Source organism: Cebus imitator, unplaced genomic scaffold (genome assembly GCF_001604975.1).
Source record: "Cebus imitator isolate Cc_AM_T3 unplaced genomic scaffold, Cebus_imitator-1.0 Scaffold132, whole genome shotgun sequence".
In the NCBI taxonomy this organism is placed as follows: Eukaryota; Metazoa; Chordata; class Mammalia; order Primates; family Cebidae; genus Cebus; species Cebus imitator.
In genome coordinates, this window is record NW_016107447.1 from 1,506,845 (window position 1) to 1,529,916 (window position 23,072).

Sequence of the window (23,072 nt, forward strand, 5' to 3'; positions counted from 1 at the left end):
GGACAGCTTCCTCACTTTGCTGCAGCTCTGAGGCTCCTCCCTCATCTGTTCCCCCTCCTGGACACTCTGCTCACCCCACTCAGGCTCTCATTCTATGCCAGGCTGCCCCTCTAGCCCTAAGGGGATGCCTTTCACAACATGGGCAGGCTGATCTCCATGATATGCTGCTTCTCGCCTCTTCACTGGGCATTCTCATGTCATCGCTCCAGCACGCCATGCCAGCAGCCCTCCTACGGAGATGCCCTCCTTGACCTGTTCCAGCTCTGATGCCCACACGGAACCAGCTGTTGCTCTCTTCCCCTTGGGGCAAACGCCTACCTTGCTCTGCCCTATCTAATGGCTTTAGGACTGACTAGTTCAGTTAGTAAAGAAAATGAGAGAAAATAAGGAAGAGCTACTTTTCCTTTTTGTAAAAATATGTATAGTGAAAACATAACACAAAAACAAAAATATGCATGAAACATTAATGTCCAGTCTAATGAACTATTACTAAGTGATCATTCGTTAAGCTATCACTGAGCTCAAGTAAAAGATCAAGTAAAAGTAAACCATCATTGAGATCAAGTAGAAGATTTCCAACACTTTCATTCTTTTCCAATCTCAACCTTTTCCTATCCTCTCAAAGGCAGCTAACGGTAGTGACTTTGTTTTTCATATTTTCAAGATCGTATGTATTCCCTTAAATATGTTTTTGTTTTTATCTGCTGCTGTACTATATCAATGAAGTCACTTGGAATATATTCTTTTGTGCCTGGCTTTTTGTGTTCAACATTATATTTATGAATTCCATCCACATTGCTGTGTGTATTTTGTCAATTTTCATTGCTGTGCCATCTATTGCATGACTACACACATATCCCTACTCTACTGAGTTGTTTATAGTTTGCAGCTGTTAAGAATAAAGCTGCTATGAACACTCTGTGTGTGTTTGCTGGAGCAAATGTGCAGGTGTTCTTGTAGGTTATATATTCAAGATGGGCAATGCTGGGTTGCAGGGCATGCATATCTTCAGCTTCTCAAGCTGATGCCAAATTATTTCCCAAAGAGCTTGTACCAATTCACAGCTTTGCCACTGGTAGTTGAGAGCTCCTGTTGTTCCATATCTATGTTGTATGTAGAATTGTCAGAATCTTTTAGTATTACCATCCTGCTATGAGTATAGAAATACATCATTGTGGACTAAATTTACATATCTTGATTAGTAATGAGGTTGAGCCCATTTTTAGATCTTAATTAAGCACTGGGATATCCTCTCTGATTTTCTGTTCAACTGTTTTGCTCATTGTTGTCTGACTTTTTCTTGCTGATTTCTACTGTAGTCGTGTCTTTCATCAGTTATATGTATTATAAACATCTTCCAGGATCCAGAGTAATCTAAAACTTTTATTGGTTTGTCTTTTACCTTTTGAATGAATGTTTTTATCACATGCCTTTCCTACTCCAAAGACAGAATCAGGAATCCTTTTTCTATGTTTTTTTCCCCTATAATACAGTAACTAATATCTGAAGTCTTTGTGGACCTCTGCTGTTGGTTGTTTTTCTTGATGTTTTTTCATCTTGTTTTCTTAAGCTCTGTGTGATTTTTTTTTTATTATGAGAGTATATATTTAATGGAAGTTTATGTATGTAATGGTACTTAACCTGTGGAATTTCTTGGATTCCTGTGTTTAAAGAAGCATTCTTCAGAATCAATTTGTCTTCAATTTTTCCCTGACAACTCATGTTATTTTGAATTAAATTCATAACCTTAGATTTCTCAGACTATGCACGTGTGCCAGTTTTCCTGCTCTGCTCTCATGAAAGGAAACTAGATTCCAGCTACAAATTCTCAGAATAGTCTTTTTCCCCACTTTGCTCAGAGCCAAAGCCAAGACAGGCAAGTTCCTTTATCATAGTTGTGGATGTGGATGTTTCTGTATCATCATTTTATAAGGTGTTGGCATTTGGGGGTCTTGTGAGTGAGGTTTCTGATCTGACTTTTCACATTGCCTGGGGCTTAGCTATTTTTTCTTGCCCTTGCCAGAGGCCCACTAAAATTCAAACTGCAGATTACCAGGCATTGACAGATACCCCCAGGAAGACTCTGACTAAAGCGCTTCCTTATCTCTCTGGAGTTATGCCTTCATATCATTTTTAGCTTTTAAGAATTCCTCTTTCTTGCCAATTGACTCATTGATTTAAAGAGTCATGCATTTTCACTATTTTAGACAGTAGTTTGGGGGTATGTTTTGCTGGGAATAGTTTCTAAGAGTCCTAGCTATACATTAATTTTTATATATGAAATTACACACATTGAATACCCAGTAAGTGAAACAGTTCAAAGAATATACAGAGAAAAGTTAATAATTTCTAAGCCACATCTCTCCATTTCCTCTCAATATTAATTGCCTTGGTTATTAGTTAATAACCAATTTTAATACTCTGTTTTGTACCCTTACCATCTTTCTCTGTATCCAAACATATACAATCATGTATGTATATGGGTTCTGATACTTAAAAAACAAAATGAAATTACGATGTATACATTCACTGCTACTGTACTTGCTTCTTTTCACTTAACTTTACCTCATGAGTGTCCATCCATATAAAAATGTAGATCAACAATTGTCTTAAACAGATGCCCACACGCTGTCCAACATCTCTACTCTTTTAAATTTCTGCTAGTCTTACGGAAATTACAGAGTTGCTTAATTTGCATTTCCCTAACTACTGCTGATATTAATCTTCTTTGCTTTTTAAAGTTTTATAGTTTAAAAAATGTATAATTGACAAATAAAAATTTTATATATATCAGTGTGATATTTTCATATATATATATATATATATACTCATAATGTGAAATGATTAAATCAAGCTAGTTATATCCATCACCTCACATACTTATCTTTTTTTGTGATGAAAACATTTGAAAACTACTTTTAGCAATCTTCATGTGCTTTTTTTAATTGGCCATTTGAATTGCCTCTCTTGTGAATTGCTTGTGCAAATATTCTTCTCTTGAGATGTTTGTCATTTTCCCATCAATTTGTATATTTGAAAAAATAACTTTTGGCTTGTCATATGTATTGCAAATATTTCCCTCAGCCTACAGTTTGATTTTTATTTATTATGTATTCTGTTCTATAAAAATTTAGAGTTTGTAATCAATAATGCCTACTAGTTCTTCTTTATAGCTTTTATGTTTCTTGCTTAAGAAGTTCTCTCCAATGCTAAGATTATGAAATTATTCTCCTAATTTTTCTACTAAGTTATTTATTTTTAAAAATCTAACACATAGAACAGAGATTTCTACTTCTGGGAAAATGAAACAAGATGGAACCCTATTCCTCTGATGAAGTTCACCTAAAAATCCCGGACATTAAATATGAAACAAACACAAGAAGACTCTGAAAGGTGGCAAGGGCAAGGCAGACAAGCTAGGGACCCTAGTACCTGAAGAATAGCACAGCAGTGGGATTACTGAGTTTTCTTTTTGCCTCACATATTTAAGATTGGATGCTACAGAAGCTGGAAACACAGAAACACAGAAGCAGAGACAATAAAAGCCTTGAAAACAAAACAACACAACAACAACAAAAAACAGCCTACCCACTCGTGCAAAAAAGACCAGGAAACAGGCAGCCTAATAAGACAGAAAACATTGAACAATAACCACTAGTATAGCCAAACACGCAGTCCCACCCCCATCAGAGCTGATAGAGGAGATTCGACTTCTGCCTTTACCAAGTTGAAATGAGGAGCCCTAGTCTCTTTGCAAAAGCCCCAGACTTTGGTCACCACCAGACAGTAATGATGCTGCCTTCCCCCAATGTGTGTGTGGTCAGTGGAGGCCATGTAGGGAGCAGAAAGATACGTCTATCCCTCTCAGCTAGAGAGGTACCAGTGGAGTTAATTGGGGAGCTAGACGTCCCACTCCCCACTAGAAGAAATGAGAAGAAAACACTCCCCTAACTCAATTATCAACAGAGACTGAATGGGGAACCTGATTTCTACCCCTACCTGGCAGTAATGAGGTGGTGCTCCACTCTTTTCTGCTGGAAGGATAACAGAAGAAATCAAGGTTTAAATGAGATCTAGAATCTCACAATATAAAACCCAAAGTGTCTAACTTTCAATTTAAAAAAATTATTTGTTATGCCAAAAACCAGAAGGATCTCAAACAAAATGACAAAAGGTAATTAATAGGTGCCAACACTGAGATGACAAAGATGTTATAATATGACAAAGATTGTAAAGAAGTAGTCAGAAAGAAGCTTGAAAGAGCAATTTTAAACAAACATAAAGATGTTAAAACAGAATGTCTCAGCAAAGAAATAGAAGATATAAAGAAGAAACAAATTGACATTTTAGAAAATTTTAGAAAAGTATAACTGAAATAAAAACTCAATGGATTAGCTTAACGCCAAATAGAGAGTACAGAGGAATAATCTGTGAATCTGAAGATAGAACAATGGAAAGTGTTCAATCTGAACAACAGAGAGAAAACAGACTGTGAAAAAACCTTAACAGAACTACAGCAACCTGTGGGAGTTATAATATCTGGAATGAATAAGTCTAGAGATATAATGTACAGCATAATAACTACAGTTAATACTGTACTGTATCCTAGAAATTTGCTAAAAGAGTAGTAGGTTAGGCCAGGCACGATGGCTCATGCCTGGAATCCTAGCACTTTGGGAGACCAAAGCAGCTGGATCCCCTGAGGTCAGGAGTTGGAGACCAGCCTGGCCAACATGGTGAAACCCCATCTCTACTAGAAATACAAAAATTAGCCAGGTGTGGTGGCAGGCGCCTATAATCCCAGCTACTCAGGAAGCTGAGGCAGGAGAATCGCTGAACCCTAGGAGGTGGAGGTTGCAGTGAGCTGAGATCACACCACTACACTCCAGCCAGGGTGACAGAGCAAGATTCTGTCTCAAAAAAAAAAAAAAAAAATGAGTAGGAGTAGATCAGACTAGCCTTGTCCCATGGGCAAGACTGCCCTGCTTTGTCCAGGTCTAAGAGTCAACAAAACCAAAGCCACCTCAAGGAGCGTGATGAGCCTTGGGGAATGGGTATCCCTGGCCATCCTCCACTGCAGCCATTCTCATTCCAAACCCTCTGTGCGCCACACAGGTTGATTCCTCTCACTGCCACCTCTATTCTATAAATAAACTTTCAGTGTCACAAAAGAAATAGCACTTGAATATAAATTTTATCAGCAAGGCAATTTACTTCTATAGAAGGGTGCATCTCATGGATGGAGCGATAGTGAAAGCACACCTGAACAAGGGAGGGAAAGGGGTTCTTATCCCTGACACAGGTAGCCCCTACTGTTGTGTTGTTCCCCTATTGGCTAGGGCTGGACCACAAGTCTAAGCTAATTCTGATTGGCTAAAGAGAGCAGGGGTATGAGCCAGAGTGGCAGGGTGAGCAGCTTTGGTGGGAAAGACAGTTATGGAACAGGTGACTAAAGGTGACTCACGTCAAGGCAGGTGACCAGGGGTGACTCAGGGCAGAGCAGGTGACCATGGGAAGAGATAAGAACTACTGATTGGAACTGATGGAAAAGTTGTTTACTGAAACTAGGGGCAAGGAGACGAGGAGCATGGAGAAGTTAAACTTTAAAACAGAGAACAAGGAACTGAACACTGACATACTGATTCTTTGAAGAGAAATTTAGAACTCACTGTATTTAACATCTCCAAAGAGCTCTCCCTGCCAGCTCAAATGTCCATGGAGTTCATGGAGTCTCCTGCAGCTAGAATTCCAGGGGTCCGTAGCAAGAGTGGGCCACCCCTTGCCTGTTCAATTCGCCCCTTCCCCAGGAGCTGCTGGGGACCAGGAACAAGTCCTGGTGCTTGGCAGCCCCATTGCATGGTTTCCAGCTTCCTCTCCCTTTGGCTCAGGATCTGCATCCTCCCACAGTCCACTTTCAATGACTTTCATCAGAAGATCTGCTCAGAGTGTGCCCATCTTCCCAATGGCCTGAACATCGGCGTGAGATATTCTTCCTGGCTGTGTCTAGTTGGCCATTTGCCTTGCTAATCTGGAAAATTTTTCTAGCTATCTCATTTTATTATTTCTAGCTTAATTCTTAATTACCCTGTGGTCAGTCAGTTGGATTTTTAATCTACTGACATTTGCTGAGACATTTTTAAAAATGCTTCATGTGCTCTGGTCTGTTGGGGGAAAATAGGGGAGGGATGGTGGGGGGTGGGGAGTTGGGGAGAGATAGCAAGGGGAGAGATGCCAGATGTAGGTGATGGGGAGGAAGGCAGCAAATCACACTGCCACGTGTGTACCTATGCAACAATCTTGCATGTTCTTCACATGTACCCCAAAACCTAAAATGCAATAAAATAAAAGAAAAAAAGAAAAGAATGTATATTCTACTGTAATTCTGAGTTCTTTTCCATAAATGTTGACAGTTACTTTTTTATTTGTGTTGTTCAAATATTTTATATTTTTACCTTACCCCTATCATTTGTAGGTTCACTCTTTCAACATAGTCCCAAAGTTCTTGGAGGTTTTGTTCATTCCTTTTCATTCATTTTCCTCTGATCTTGTCTGCCTGCCTCGTTTCAGCAAAATAGTCTTCAAGTTCTGATATCCTTTCTTCCACTTGGTCTATTTAGCTATTGATACTTGTGTTTGCATTATGAAGTTCTCGCGTTGTGTTTTTCAGCTCCATCAGATCATTTACGTTCCTCTCTAAAGTGGTTATTCTGGCTAACAGCACCTGAAATGTTTTGTCATGGTTCTTAGCTTCTTTGCAGTGAGTTAGACCGTAATCCTTTAGCTCGGTGAAGTTCGTTGTTGCCCATCTTCTGAAGCCTACTTCCGTCCATTCATCCATCTCAGTCTCAGCCCAGTTCTGTGCCCTTGCTAGAGACGTGTTGCAACTTTTTGAAGGAGAAGAGGTACTCTGGCTTTTTGAGTTTTTGTCATTTTTGCATTTGATTCTTTCTCATATTCATGGGTTTATCTACATTTGATCTTTGAGGCTGCTGACTTTTTTATGGAGTTTTTTTGTAGTGTCTTTTTCATTGATGTTGTTGCATTCTGTTTGCTTTTCTGTAAGTGGTCTGGCTCCTCTCCTGTAGGGCTGCTGCAGTTTGCTTGCAGTCTACTCCAGCCCCTATTTGCCTGGTTCCTTCCCATCCCTGGAGTTATCACCAGTGGAGGCTGCAGACCAGCCAAGATGCCAATCTGCTCCTTCCTCTGAGAGATCTGTCCCAGAGGAGCACTGGCCTGATCCCAGCTGAAATGCTCCTGTATGAGGTGTCTGGAGACTCCTGTTGAGAGGTCTCAGTCAGGAGGAGCAGGGTCAGAGACCCACTTAAATAAGCAGTTTTCTGTCCCTTGAAGGGGTGCGTGTGCTGCACTGGGGGGAATCGCCCTAGTCTGGGCTGCTCTGACTCTTCAGAGCCAGTAGGCAGAAAAAACTAAGATCATTGATCCACAATACCACAGCTGCCCCTCCTCCTAGGAGCTCCTCTCAGGGTCATCAGTGTCCTGTCCATAAAACCCTCTCTGGGGATACCAAGATTCCCATGGGGAGGCCCCACCCAGCACTTTGGGAGACCAAGGTGGGCAAATCAATTGAGGTCAATAATTCAAGACCAACCTGGCTAACATGGCAAAACCCCATCTCTACTAAAAATACAAAAATTAGTCAGGCACAGTGGCATGCAGCTGTAATCCTGGCTACTTGAGAGGCTGAATCTTGAGAATTGCTTGAACCTGGGAGGTGAAGGTTGCAGTGAGCCAAGATCACACCACTGCACCCAAAAAAAGAAGAAAAGGTGAGACCCCAACCAAAAAAAAAAAAAAAAAAAAAAGTTTAACCCTAAAGAATAAAGCTTTAATTGTAGGGCATTGAAATCATGGAAAATTGCCCTCAGTTAGGGGGGAGTTCTGAAAGTCCTTCTCATTTTGTCCCTGTTGATACAAGCAACTTTGCCTTTGCTTGGTATGAACCCCAGTAACAGGGTCTGGGCCCAGAGCTCAGGTCCCTAACTATTCTGTTGATGCAACAGCACCACTGGATGTCTCATATCTGAGATACTGCTGATCTGTTCTCATCTCAGTTTGAGCACAAACCATGCAGATGGGACATTAGTGACGTTCCAATGGTGCCATGTCCCACGTAGCAAAAGCAATAAGTTAGGCAGAGGTTGATCAGAGTGAGGGTAGGAATAGGGAATGGAGTGATGCCCTGGATTCTTGGCCTCTGCACTTAACACATAGGAGGAGTGTCTAGAGCTGACTGACAAGGAACAAAACAGTTCTAGGAAACAGGTACCATGCTGCTGCTTATTTGGACTGAAACACACCAGCCTAGATTAATGTTTCTCTGAACAACTATCAATAATAGTTGTTACTTGGAATGACTATTAGTGTTAGTTGTAACTAACAAATCTATTACTTGCCCCTACTATACTTATGGGATACACCCCATCCCACTTTCATCTGTCCATTACAAAAAATGCCCATGTTTCCCCCTGTCCCCACCCAGGGACTGCTCCTAATAAAATCCACAGTACTGATTGCAGATGGAGGGCTCCTAGACATAAAAAGACCCTTTAAGGCACTATGTGAAAATAGAAGAGACCCTCTGAGTTGAGGCAGACCAAGAACCTATGGGGAAATTATAAACTCCAGTAAAGAATCCAGACCTTTTACATACATTATGAGAGGGAGGCAAAGAAAAAAAGAAAATACAGGGATTCTGAATTGAACACCAAGTTCACAGCCCAGTGCTGATGTTGTCAGAACTAGGGGCAGGGGAGGGCACACGATGTCAGAGTAGGAAAACAGGATTTCATTCCTTCTCTTCTCCCCTCTCTGTCAGAGTCCAGAGAGAGCCTGGGCTGCATCTGTTTTCTCCTGAATAAAAATATATACTCACTCGAAGGTGTCCCAATTCCTTCCTTTTTTTTTTGAGATGGAGTCTCACTTTGTCCCCCAGGCTGGAATGTTGTGTCGTGATCTCAGCTTACTGCAACCCCTGCTTCCCAGGTTCAAGTGATTGCCTCAGCCTCCCAAGTAGCTAGGATTACAGGCATGTGCCACTATGCCTGGCTAATTTTTGTACTTCTAGTAAAGATGGCATTTCACCATGTTGGCCAGGTTGGTCTTGAACTCCTGATCTCAAGTGATCCACCCACTCATGATTCTCAAACTCTTGACACAACAGTTGAGTGGCGGTGCTCACCATGTCAAAGGCTTCCCAACTCCAGATGATATTTCTAGATTATATTTCCAGATAATATTTCCCAATCTCCTTTGCAAATAGGTGGGACCATATGACTATATTATGGTCAATAGAATGTGGATTAAAATAACAAACTTCACTTCCAGGCCTAGCCCTTTAAAAGCTTCTGTATGAGCCCCCATGCTACTTTCTTCTCCTATTGCCGGTTGGATGTAGAGGAACCAGTAGAGAAACCCCTGGGAGATAACAGAGCTTCAGATTTAAGGAGCTACATTCCTTGAATTATGGTGGGGATGACTGCCTACTGACCACCCTCAGTGAAATGCATTGTGAATGAAGATAGCCTCTTATAGGTTAACTGCATTAACCCCATGAGGCTTGTATATATCTGTTTGAATATTTGTTCCAGTAATTAGCAAAGCTGGTTTGCTGAGATTCACTCAGGGTGGTTGGCAAAACATTAAGGGAGATAGTAGGGAAAGATTATACTCTCGAACCTTTTGGAAAACCGAGACGTTTTTATTAACTTATGCAACAGGCCGAAGGCAGCCAGTCCTTACCTTAGAGCCTTAGGTCATAGGGCGAAGATTAGGAATAATAGTAGCTTCCCCAGTTAAGTCTGCTCACCCCATATTCCTTGATCTCTACTCAACTCTTTACTCATGTAAACTCTGTGCCAGATGGCTCGTGGGGGAGGTCGAAGGGGCATTACCCATTAATGGTGTTTGTTCTAGACCCAGAAATCTAAACCTCATATCATTTGTAAAACCACTCTTTTAACCATGTTAACTATCCACAAGTGTGTTGACTTAGAACCTCTGTTATTAAATCTATACTGAAGAAACGTGAGGAGGAACAGGGAGTAGGGGTCGCGTAACTACATTCACCCTCAGAGCAGCTGACAACCTCCCTGGCCCACTCAATCACTGGACTCAGTGTGTGAGTGTATTTTATTCATCCGTCGCAGAGTCAGGGTTTGCAGGACAGATCCCCACAGGTGGTGATCAACGTCTCAGGTGATGACCCTGATGTGATCAACACCACACTGGTTCATACATGGCTCTGACTGGGAAGGCAGAATTGGCCACCTCTGCCCACGATTGAATGGGAACAACTGTTGGAACTGCTGAGGATTGCAATGACAGAAATTAAGTCATAGAGAGGAAGTAAAAAAAAAAAAAATATGCAGAGTCCTCAGGTTGATGTAGCAGTTTATCTGGCAAAAGCTTCAGTGTAGAGAGGTCAAGGAAATCTCAGAAAGATTACCAGCTAGAGCCGGTGAGTGTCCCAATAAGGAAGCAGGTAATTCTTCTTAGACCAGATGGTCGTCCTCCAGCCCACATTAATTAAGGGTCGTTAGAATCTTGGGTTTTAGCATTGTTTTAAATGGCTCTCTAGAAGAGAAAAGTTAGTCAAATGTCAGGAATCGTGGGAGAAATCCATTTCTAAAATTAATAGCACCCTAGGCCCCAGATATAAAGGATAGCAATTCTTCTGTTAAATCAGAAGTTACCCACTTTTAAGCAATTTCCCCCAAAAAGTCTGCCAACTGAACAGACAGATAGAGAACAGGTCTCCTTGGGCCTGGCTGAGAGTAGGAGGCCTATGGAGAGACCCAACTAAGGGGTCAATAATTGGAATAGGTGATGTTTTGAGGGAAGCACAGGGAACTGAATAAGAGTGAAGAAAAATTAGAGACCTCATGTCGGTGTCTCAGTTTATTTTGCAGTGAGGAGCAGCCTAGGTTTGGAGATAGGAGGCCATTGTCTTTTGCTGCCTATTTCTTTTTCTTTTTCTTTTTCTTTTTTTTTTTTTTCCCTGCCTGTTTAACCAGGATTTAGGTGGCTGCAGTCTTCTGAATAGTAGGTAAGGACCAGTGATGAAGCAAGCCCAGGCCCTAGCCTTCCCACTCCAACCAACTCACTCATTGTCTAAGCAGATGTCTCCACAGTAGGTCCAGCAGCATGTATGATTCGGAAGTACACAGGTGTTTATTTTAGTACACCTTTTCTCACAGAACTTAAATGAAGGCTGGACCCAGCACTGGTAAGTTTCTCTTATTTCTTCTGGAACTGAGATGGAAGAAGTCAGCAGGATCTGTCTATTCAGAACTCAGCAAGAAACCCTTTTTAAGCTTAACAATCCCTTCTGAAACTTGAGCTCCAAGCCACAAAGTATTTATCTGCCTTCCAAGAGAATTGCTTCTCAAATTCTAACCAGTGTCTCATCACAAGACCATCCTTGCATGGCCTGTGTTACTCCGTCTACATGTCCCTACAGCATTTCAGACTCTAAAGTTAGGACTGAGACACCCTGGCCATATATGACACCAACCATCAAATTTGGTGTCTTGTAAACTTAGATTTCAGGGCCTGCAATATCCTCTCACTCCAATTTCCATAGCCAATTTACAGAATGGGAAACTGAGCCAAGGAAGAATAGAAACTTATTTTTCTCCCCTTCTATTTGCTTCCCTGATGATACCACCTAAGCAATCAGTCCCTCCATAAATTTCATTTCTTTCACTGGCCCACAACCCTCCTGCTCAGTGCCTGTGTTGTCCACATTTTCTTATCATATGAACCCAAACTTTAACCCAATAAGGACCCTTTATTTGTCTTTTCCATTTTTCATGTTCTGAAAGATTCTTCCCCTCCAACTAAATTAATGTGTTAAATATTACCCTTTTGGCATTCATCAATGGCTCACCCAACTGAGGCACAAATGCTCTGAAAATATGGGCTCAGAGGGAAGCTCCGTGTTGGTATTTCCTCTACTGATCTGATATTGGAAAATATTATTTCCTGCTAGCTGATGGAATATAGACAAAAGACATGTTCCCTTTTCACATACCTAGTGTTGCTTTCAGAGCTGAGAGAACTTAAACAAATTGGGAACATCCAACCTAATATTGCCTGAATATCTCTGCTTAAGGAGAGCTCTGATCCTTTAAAGGCTGATTCTTGAAATGCAGACCCTGAATCAGCTATGAAAGACACCCCAGGACCACAGAGCCCCCTCCCTTCTCACACCACCTACGGGGATCCTCAAACGAGAGGCCTCCCAGCACAGGCAGAAACATCAGAACTCCGGAGATGAACATGGTGAGTAGAAGAATCCAGGGCTTCATGGTGGTCTCCGTGTGTGTTTGGGTTAAGTTCTGGCGGAAGACAAGTCTTTTCCCAATGCTGCCAGAGGTAGAAAATGGATTGAAGAGAATAAGGTAGGCAACGGGGAAAGTGCCTGTGACTATTATGTCATTCCTTCCCTTTCTAGTACCCAGTAGCACACCAACCAATTCCCAAGCTAGCCAGTAACTTCCCCAGGTTCATTCTCATCTCATATTACATACCCCTTCCTTTGCAAAACTATTTCTTTTCAAAATGAATTGTTCCTTTCTGATTAAAAACAATAAATCCTCAGATTATACAATTTGTAAAATAAAAAATACAAAGAGTAAATGAACAAGCATTAGTAATTCCACCATCTAGAGATAATCAATATATGTCTGTAGTTTTATGTTGTAGTCATTATTTTGCAAAATTGGACACATCAAGTGTCCTGATATTTTATTTTAAAACATATGTAACAAGATGATATAAAGAAGTTTTAGTGAAGATCCTTGGACAAAAGGCACTAACACAATTCAGGAGGGAGTTACAGATAGATAACAGGATTGAGGAAAAGATGACAGCCAAGAACTGCTAGGGGACTCAGAACTTTAATCCACGAAGATGGTCCAGAGTTGGAGTAATTGTAGAGATTTTGAAGGAGATTTTATTGGTAAAAAAAACTTTGCTCGTGGAAGCTGGAATACTGCTTTCGAATTCCAAGCTGAGAGAAAAGGCTTTATGAATACTACTCGTTGAGCTTGCTGTGTGATCCCAGAAGTCTGTGGGGACACAGTAGACTCATGTTTGAATCATTACCGAAGACTTTAAAGGGTGACTTTAAATATGGCCAAAGTGGCCTATAGTAGCAGAGAAGAGGGCTCTAATTTGGGAAGTATCTGAACTATAAATGGCCAGATGACATGTCATGTCTCCAATGAACGCTTGAAATCTCCCATGAAAGAGTCAAGACCAGAAGCACAAAACTAGCTCATGATAGTATCTATTACATAAGCACTTTCCTGCTCCTCTTATTGGTCCGTCCTCCCTCTACTCCCTAGGAGATGGAGACTTGCTTTTAGTCCAGTGTAGGTGGAAGAATAGAATTACAAAGAGCCAAAGTGTAGGGAAGAGGGAGGAAGAGAGAGATTCACTACATCCTGGTTCATAACTGGAGCTTCTGAGGAAGGGAGGAATCCATAGTTCTGAACAATTTATGGAGTTGTGACTAATTTCATGGGCCTGCACATTTTACTTACTATATTGAGAAAATGTTTAAAGACTGGAGAATCACATAAAATATTTGGAGACTTACCTAAATTTTCCTGAAGAAGCGAGGAAATAAACTAACCGTTCTGAACAAAACATACAGACAGCGGGAGACAAAAATATGCTCACATCATACAAGTCATGACAACAATCCAGTTATAAATATTATGATCATTTCCCCATATCTGAATAGTGTAAATTTCTTCTTGTTATAAAAAATGGCCTGATGAATCTACTTATAGTTAAGGCTTTGTTACATATATTGTCATTTTCATAGCATGAGTTAATGAAGAAAGATTTCTAGGCAAAAGACATTGTCTTTCCCAGACTTTCGATAATTACATTTTTCTCATTAAGGGTTAGGTTACATTTCCACCTATTGGACATCAAATGTGTGTTTCTCCACTCCTTGTTCTACTCGAGGCTATACAAGTAATTTTCATCACCACACTATTTGCTGTTGGGTATTTTACAGAGGAAAGAACATGGGCCCCAGAGTCAGATGGCTTGAGCTAGAATCCCAACCCCAGCAACTTCTAGCCATGAGGCCTGGGCTAGTCACATAATCCCCAGAGCCTGGTTTTCCCCATCCGTATTACAGAAAAAATATCAATACTCATCTCATAGGGTCACTGGGAAGGTTAAATAATCTAATTTGTATGAAACACTAAACATATGACCTGGAATATAGTACATACTTCATAAATGTTAACTGTTAGCATTAAGCTCAGAATATCTCTTCTCCAGATATTTGAAAACTATTTTCAATTAAAATTTTTTTCTTTTTACTTTTTTTTTTTTATACTTTTGCACACCCCCAAGTGTACTAAATGATCCTAGACAAGAGAAACATCATTATGCCCAGGCTGGGTACTTGTCATATACAGAGTCTTGTGAATTTTTTGGTCATTTTGAGACAAACTGCAGGACAATTCAAATGGACCCCAGGATCAGAAAGACATGGAACTACTGCGTTCCACCAAATGTGGAATCCTGGGGTTTCCAGATAATGTTAAAGAGGAGAGTGTGGTGGATTTAGTGTCAGGAATGCTGAGATCTTGTTTCATTTCTGTCCCTTTTACCTATGGAACCTCAGACAGCTCATGTCACCCCCTCTCGATTTTCTTATTTGAACAAGAGACAATAATCCCTACCTCATAGAAATAATGACACCATCTGGACTAGGAGCTAATCCAAACAAGCCACAGATACAGGTTCATGTCTGAAGACCCTTATCACCACCTACCTCTGAAGGTGGCTGAGTTGAGTGTCTGTAGTAACTGGCTGACAGCTCTTTTGTCTGGCCTCTTATTATGAAGTTGTTTGAAGGGGGGCTAGAACTGGGGGCAGAAGAGCAGAAAAACAATGTTCAAAAGCCGAGAACTTAATGGTGATTTTGGTTTTGACTGATTTTTAATTCCTACCCAGAAACTACATGTTGGCGGTATCACAGATTCTTTCCTTTGAAATTCACCCATCCAGAAGTACTCAATAGATGCAGGCGGGATCTTCTGATAAGCTTGGAGGAACATTGTGTACCTGGATTGCTGCTCAGGCCACCCCCAGCAGACCCAAAGTACATGTCCCCAAAGTCTTTCTTGAATACATCTCAGCCCATTCACACGTGGGTAGTTGGGAACAGTCTACATTGACCTTTGACTTCTTGTTTATCCTATTTAACATTCCATCTTTCTCAGTATTGATACTCTTTTACCAACAAAATCATAACATGATCTCCCACCAAATGCCCTCTGGCTTTTATGTAGCTAAAAAGAGACTCAATAGGAAGAATTTTAGAAAAAGTAGATGACCACCTAGCAAATGAAGGAAGTGATGTGACCAAATCCAGTACCAAGTTCTTGGCATGAGCTTGTCAGTTGAGGTGCTGAGGGATTTGTTCACCGAATGCCAGGGAAGGGCATTATATTGGGCACAGAATATATATGATTTGGAGATCACTAGCTCATTAGGAAAGGGAACAGTCAAGTGGGCAAGAGGCAGGGGCTTCCAAGGAGTAAACCTTCTCTCAAAGCCTGTCTGCAGGAATATTATATACAGTGACAGGAGATGTCAATATATAATTCTTCCCAGGATACAGGCATACCTCAGAGATATTGCAGGTTCAGTTTTATCTATAATAAAGATAATGTTGCAATAAAGTGAGCCACATGCACTTTTTGGTTTCCCAGTACATATGAAAAGTATGTTTTCCTGAAGTCTTTTATTTATATGTTTATTTAAACTAGAAAATGAAATATTTAATAATTGAAAGTAGTTTCTCTGATAAAGCTAGTAAAATTTGCAAACTTCTCATACAGTATCTGTATGTTTTAGTATACTACTGTACCTCTTTCATATTCTAAACAGTTTCTAATAGTTTTCCTATCATTAATTTCATTATCATGTATTAAAATATTAAAAATGTATGTTTACAATATGCTCATCTGTCAAGTGTTCAATAGCATTATGTATAAAAAATAATGTGCATACCATAATTTTAAAATACTTTATTATTAAAAATTGCTAATGATTATCTGAGCTTTCAATAATTCATCATCTTTTTGCTGGTGGAGGTTCTTCCCTCAATATTGATGGTTGTTGACTAATCAGGGTGGTGGTTACTGAGGGTTGGGGTGGCTGTGGCAATTTATTAAAATAAGGCAACAATTATGTTTGCCACATAGATTGATTCTTCCTTTCAAGAAAGATTTCTCTGTAACAGGCAATGCTGTTTGACTAGAACTTTTTTCAAAATTGCAATCAATCCTCTCAAACTATGCTGCTGCTTTATCTAAGTTTATGTAATATTCTGAATCCTTTGTTGTCATTCTAACAATAATCATAGCATCTTCACCAGGAGTAGATCCCATTCAAAAAACCACTTTCTTTGTTCATCTATAAGAAGCAACTCCTCATCCATTCAAGTTTTCTCATGAGATTGTAGCAATTCAGCCACATCTTCAGACTGCATTTCTAATTCTCATTCTGTTGCTATTTCCATCACATTTGCAGCGACTTGTATGTTTATTTTGTATCCTGCAACTTTACTGAATTTGTTTATGAGTTCTACAAACTTCTTGGTAGAGTCTAAGTTTTTCTCTGTATAAGAGCTTCTCTGAAAACAGGGAAAATGTGACTTTCTTTTTTCCAATTTTGATGTCCTTTATTGTTTTCTCTTTCATGATTGATCTAGCTAGGACTTCCAGTACTATGTTGAATAAGAGTGGGTAAAGTGAGCAACCTTGTCTTGCTTCAGTTCTTAGAGGAAAAGCTTTCAACTTTTCCCCATTAAGTATATTGTTAGCTGTGGGTTTGTTGTATATGATCTTTACTATGTAGAGGTGCTTTCCTTTTACACATAATTTATTGAAAGTTTTTATCATAAAGTGGTGTTAGATTTTATCAAATGCTTTTTCTGCATCTACTGAGATGACCATATTGTTTTGTCCCTGATTCTGTTGATGTGAAGTATCACATTTATTGATTTGTGTACATTGAGCCATTCTTGCATTCCTGTGATAAATCCCACTTGATCATGCTACATTATCTTTCTGATGTGTTGATGAATTGGGTTTGCTAGTATTTTGTTGAAGATTTTTGCACTTATTTTCATCAGGAATCTGTGGGTTTCTTTATGCTTTGGTGTTGTCTTGTTTTGGTATTAAGGTTTTGCTGGCCTTGTAAAAGTGAGCTAAGAAGAACTCCATCTGCATCAATTTTTCGGAGTAGTTTGAGAAGAATTGGTATTAATTTATATTTAAAGGTTCATAGAATACTGTGGTGAAGCCATATGGTTCTGGACTTTTAATTTTTGGGGATACTTTCTATTATTCCTTACTTGTTAGTGGTCTGTTCAGGTTTTTCTATTTCTTTTTGGTTCAGTGTTGGTAGATTGTATGTATCCAAGAATTTATCCATTTCCTCTAGGTTTTGGAATTATAAAGGATACAGAGGAAGAGGTTCATAAGGTGAGATATGGGGGAAAGACTAGGGAGCTTCCATGTCCTCCATGAGCATGCTGCTCCCCAGCAACCTCTATGTGTTCAGTGGTAGCCATCTAGAAGCTCTGACTTATCAATTTTAATTTGAAATTTCTGTTTAGTTTTGAGTAACTTTCTTTTTTCAGACTAATTTCTAATTATTTGTATTATAGTCTGAAACTATGTCCTTTGTGATATAATTCTTCAAAATTTTGTTCAGACTTTCTTTATAACATAATATATAGTCACTTTTTGTACATGTTTTATTTTGTGCTTGAGAAAAATGTATTTCTCTAATTTTTCTACTCAGGCTTCTGCATATTTTAATTAAGAAGTTTATTAATCATAATGTTCAAATTACCCATTTCTTTACTAAATTTACTGCTCTATCAATAATTTTAAAATATAAAGACCTTCCATATACCCATAAACCTTTCCCCTTATAAAACTGTCAATACTTGAGCCTACCACAACGTCGACTAGACTGCTTTGACAGAAAGCCTCCATCACATAATGGCTGAAATACAATATAATTTGTATTTCTTGCTCAAATAACAATTCAAGATGAATATTCTAAAACAATGGGTATCCTTCCTTTCATGTGATAAAAGGAGTCAAGGACCCAGGCTCCTTCCATCATTTGGCTTCACTAGGCTCTAGAACCTTGTTGTCATCTATACTGAGCTGGTAAAAAAGAAAAAAAGTATGAAAGAGACTTGTCATCTTTTTAGGGTCTTGACCTAGTAGTGACAAGTCTGTTAGCCAAAATATTTACATTGTGGCACAGGCTGCAAGGTGGTCAGGTAAGAAAAATGCAGCTTCTATTTGAGATGATGATTCTTCTCTATATAACCCCTCTTTGCTAGGATAATTATGACAGTGTCCAGTCTCTAAATTGTTCATTTATGAGTGAATAAAAAGAAAAACTAGAAAAGAGAGAGCCTTTGAGAAAGGTCAAACACCACTCTGTAAACTATAGGTATGAATATCAGAGCTTTTGAATGTAAATTACAACTGCAGACTGCAGGAGATTGCATTTGGAGTTCAGACTGTCAGAATGGGGTTCAAATCTTTAGAAGATTATCATCATCAGAGGAAGAGGGTGATCTTCTTCCCAGCTTCCATGCCTATTGGGAATCCAGTGACCCTAGGATGTCTCCTCTTTCTCCTCCTAGGGAAGAAGAAACATCTTCACTTCTGAGAGTTCATTTCCTTCAGGATATTCAAGGTCAGTGACCACCTCCTCCTGGACAGCTTGCCAAGCCTTTAACTGATAGGTCCCACCCTCTGTCTGAGCTCTAAGATATTTACTATGTTTCCCCATTAGCCCTCCTGTCTCATTCCCTATGGTAGTCTCTCTTTCTGTGTGTATATGTGTTTAAATTTGTATATGTATATGTGTGTATATATGTTTATATATGAAACAGCTAATTACTCTTTCACCCAGGAATTCTAACTCTTTTAGTCTAAAGAAATCAAAGGTTTATAAATAAAAATGCTCAATATGACATTCTCTAGATTATTAGTAATTACTACAATACAAATACTTGATTATTATTATTTAAGTTAGAGCTGCGCAATTATGAAAAACCACATTTTGAGAAATAATTACATGCTTAAATAAGGGTGGCAAAAATAGGTAACAAAAGATGTTTATATTAAAAGGGTTGTTTATGTTAAATATGGAAAGAAACTAAAAGATAAGCACATCTTTTTTAAAAAATATATTTTATTTTCTTTATTCCATAAAACATTTTGTAATTAGAAAGCAGAAATAAATGATATCTTTCATTCTATTAGCAAGAACACAAGACTGGTTATGTGAGAGGAGGAGGCGTCATTCCTGCAGAAGCCCTATCCCACATGAAGAAGGACAGAGCTGGGGCAAGCAAAAGGAGGAAGCAAGGACTCTTGCTCTGCCCTGACTTGGCCAGTGGAGGCAGTGAGAAGGTAGGATCATTTCTTCTTTCTTTCCTTCCCTCTCCACAGGCAACTCTGCAGGGAAGCGTGTGACTGCCTGGCCAGACTTAGGGCTCATGCTCTGGCCAGAGTCATGCCATTCCAGACACTGCTGCCTGTCCTGGTTCTCTGTGTGTTGCTGCTGCAGGCCCAGGGAGGATACCGTGACAAGAAGAGGATGAAGAGTAGGTGATGGGCTGCTGGATGGGTGAGGGGCAGTTGGGTAGGGGGAACAGAGGAGCTGTGTCCAGTCTGAGTAGGACCTAGGAGTTGGAATCTCTCTGCATATCCAGCTCTGACCACAATGCTGTGCAGACTCTGGGCTGTTCCAAACCATGGCCCTCCAGTCCCTTGGCTGGCCCTGGGAATAGTAATGGGAATGAAAGGGGAACCTACATCTTTTGTTGTTCATTCCTAATACTTAGAGACAAATGGTAGATCCCATAATGAAAGGTGCACCCAGGGCTGAGAATCCAATGGGAAAGCAGGACAATTATTCTTTGTGAGGAGTAAACATCTAGAAGTGGTTATGAAGGTAGGTGTAGGTGTAGAATGGGTATACATGTAGGGAAATAGGACATAAAACAAGCAAAAGTTGGCCTATACAGGGCCAAGCTAAGGTTATCATCAAAGGAACAGGGAGAGTGGTGGTGGAAAGGAAACTAAAGAAGGGCCAGGAAGACTAGAGACAGTGACAGTGCACAGAAGAGAAGGAGAGACAAGAGGCAAGTTCATTATCATCTCTGAATTCTGCTACTCAGAGAGTAGGGGAGAGTTTGAAAGATGTCTCGTGCTTCTTTGAGCTCTCCGGGTCAGACTGTAAATTCTATGGGGGTGACTTCACCAAGGCCATGACTAGTAAGGGAAATGGAGTTCTGATTGCTGGTGTATGAAGTAGGTCCAGGAAGGCCAGGCATTGTGGTCTATTGGGGTAAGGTGTACAAAGGAGAGGCAGGATTTAAAATACGACCAATCACTAGGATGTGGTGATGGACAAGAAGGTAGTTCTATGAAGAGGGAGTCCAGGAGTGTCATGAATGAGACCTGGGTTCAAGGGTCTTGGCGGAAGCTTTAGGTTGAGAAAGATGTCCTCTAGGAAGCTGCATTTATTTACCCTTCTTTTTCTCCTTTTCAGAAACACAGCTATCCCCAGAAATCAAAGTCTGTCAGCAACAGCCTGAACCATATCTATGCCAACGTTTCTGTGAATTTCACCGAAACTGTCAAGCAAATAACATATGCTGTTCTACCTACTGTGGGAATGTTTGCATGAACATCCTGTGAGTTGGAGAGTGGGCAGGAAGATGTGCATACTGCTTACCAACTCTATCCAAGACTGTGCCCACGCCCGAAGCACAAGGACCTCAAGTCACCAGCACAAGAATGTCAATAGGAATACCACCCTCCCCACTGTCTGAACCCCTTGTCCCTGTCAAATAAACCAGAACAAATGCCCAGGGATCCTGCCTCTTATACTGCCACTACGGGTGATCATTGAGAGCCCACTGTAGCCCCGACAAATGCCCTTCTCTTCTTGTGTCCTGGTCTTTAATTTCTCTCCCTGATTATGCTTCTCTACCCATGCATCCCTGCCAGCCCTCAGGAGGCTCAGCCCCTTGCTGCTTTGGTCACTGAACCAGTACCCGCTGGGGTAGAAACTGCTCATGTGCAGCATCTCCCAATACTAAGGAGAATATTTCTCACCCTGGAGTCAGAAGGACCCATTAAGCATGAGGTGGGTGGCGGTTAGAGCCCGGGGGGGTAAAAGAGTGGGAGGCCCCCAAGAACTGCTTTGCTCTCCTTAGCCTTGGTGCACCGCCGCCCCATGATCCCTAACCTCTCTGTAAGGTTCAGATTACTGTCTATTTATCATGAAGATAATGAGTCCCAAGAAGTCCAGCAAGCCCAACCCCACAAGAGAGTAAGAGGATATGATGTGGCTGGAAGAGGGTGTTTCCTCTAGCCTCACTTTTTGCTCACTTCTCTCCTTTACCTGAGACCAGAGGCATCCTAGTGAGAGTGAGTGCCTAAACCAACCCCAAAGCTTCTCCTATCCAGCACCCACCAACATGGCTACTCCTCTGATGGGACCCAATTTGGGTCTCAGGACTTGACACTCCAGTACTTTCCATTAACTGAATAGTCCCTATCTTTCCCAAGCTCTCTTCCTTAGAGGCCGGCTCATTCTCTTTTTCTTTAGATCAAGAGGAACCTCAAGGGATGTGGAACAGGTGGTTCATGCTGCTGTTGCTAAAGAGTAGTTGGCACAGAGTGGCTGTGGGTCTTACCTGTCATCCTACTGTGAGTTGGTGGAAATTAATCACTGTGGTACAGAATCTCCTATTCTGTGCAATCACAACTCCTCTGAAATGATCCTGGGGCTAGATCCAGGCTTGGGTCACATGTGCCTAATTGGGACATGGAGTCAAATGTGAAGATTTCTCAGAGGCAGGTGTGCAGTGTTATGCTCCAGTCTAGTGCTTCTTGCTGGGCCATTCAATGAAAGAGACATCAGTGAAGAAAATTTTCTTGTAGAGGGCAGGGGGGTCTCACCTTGTTACCCAGGCTAGTCTCAAACTCCTGGACTCAAGCGATACTCCCACCTCAGCCTCCCAAAGTGCTGGGATTACAGGTATGAGGCACGCACCCAGCAGTCTTGTAAGCCTTCTTCATTCCTTTTCATTCTCTTTTTCTTCTCTGTATATTTTCAAATAACCTATCTTTAATTTCACAAATACTTTTTCTGCTCAATTTCTTATCTATTCCGTTTTTCATTTCGTTCATTGTATTTTTCAGCTCCAGTTTGATTGATATTTGATTTCTGTTTATTATGTTCTATAATTTCAATCTCTCATTAATTTAACATTTTAGCCATTTTATTGTTTGCCCGATTTGATTTGAATTGTTTCTGTGTATTTTCTTGAAGATCGCTGATCTTCATGAAAACAATTATTTTGAATTGTCTATTGGGCAGTTTGTACATCTCCATTCCTTTGGTATCAGCTGCTAGGAGATCACTGTGTTCTTTCGGTGTTCTCCTCAGTTTGTTTTCTTCTTATTGCCTTACATTAATGTCTGTGCATTTGAAGAAATAAGGACATTCCAGTCTTTGAAGACTAGTTTTGTCTTGAAAAACCCTTTATTAGTCATCCAGAGGTTCTGGACAGGCCATCTGGCATGATCCAAGGTCATAATTGCTGCTAGAGTCATCAGCCAGACTAGCCTGGTTCCTGGGTCAGGAGGTAGGTGGGCCTGGTGCTTGAGTCCACAGGGTTGGGGCTGAAGCCTGGATCCACTGGGGTGAACCTGTTGGTTGGGTCTGCAGGAATGGTGTTGGAGCCAGGGTTCATGAAGGTAGGCCTGGACTTTGTATCAGTGAAGGCCAGCCTGATGCCTGGGTCCACAGGGGCTAACCTGGCTCTCGGATGGGCCTTGAGCCTGAATCTACAGGGTCTGGCCAAGTTCTGGGAGAGGGATGGCACCGGGGACTATTGAGATGGGTCTCGAGCCTGAGTACACCAGGGCTGTCCTGGAGCTTATGTCTGCAGGGTGTTC

General features: G+C 40.7%; 2 protein-coding genes across 2 annotated transcripts; one reads left to right on the forward strand and one right to left on the reverse strand.

Annotated features, from left to right (window-relative positions):
* Positions 1-10,512: 10,512 nt before the first annotated feature.
* WFDC9 (WAP four-disulfide core domain 9) lies at positions 10,513-12,380 on the reverse strand. Its single transcript, XM_017541400.1, has 3 exons — positions 12,239-12,380; positions 11,124-11,271; positions 10,513-10,593 (listed from the first exon to the last, which is right to left on the reverse strand). Exons 1-3 carry the CDS (start codon positions 12,327-12,329, stop codon positions 10,542-10,544), a joined length of 291 nt encoding a protein of 96 aa, XP_017396889.1. The 5' UTR covers positions 12,330-12,380; the 3' UTR covers positions 10,513-10,541.
* A 7,163-nt stretch (positions 12,381-19,543) lies between these two features.
* WFDC10A (WAP four-disulfide core domain 10A) lies at positions 19,544-20,978 on the forward strand. The gene is made up of 2 exons (XM_017541401.2): positions 19,544-19,702; positions 20,653-20,978. The coding sequence occupies exons 1-2, from the start codon at positions 19,612-19,614 to the stop codon at positions 20,799-20,801; spliced, it is 240 nt and encodes a 79-aa protein (XP_017396890.1). The 5' UTR covers positions 19,544-19,611; the 3' UTR covers positions 20,802-20,978.
* Positions 20,979-23,072: the final 2,094 nt, after the last annotated feature.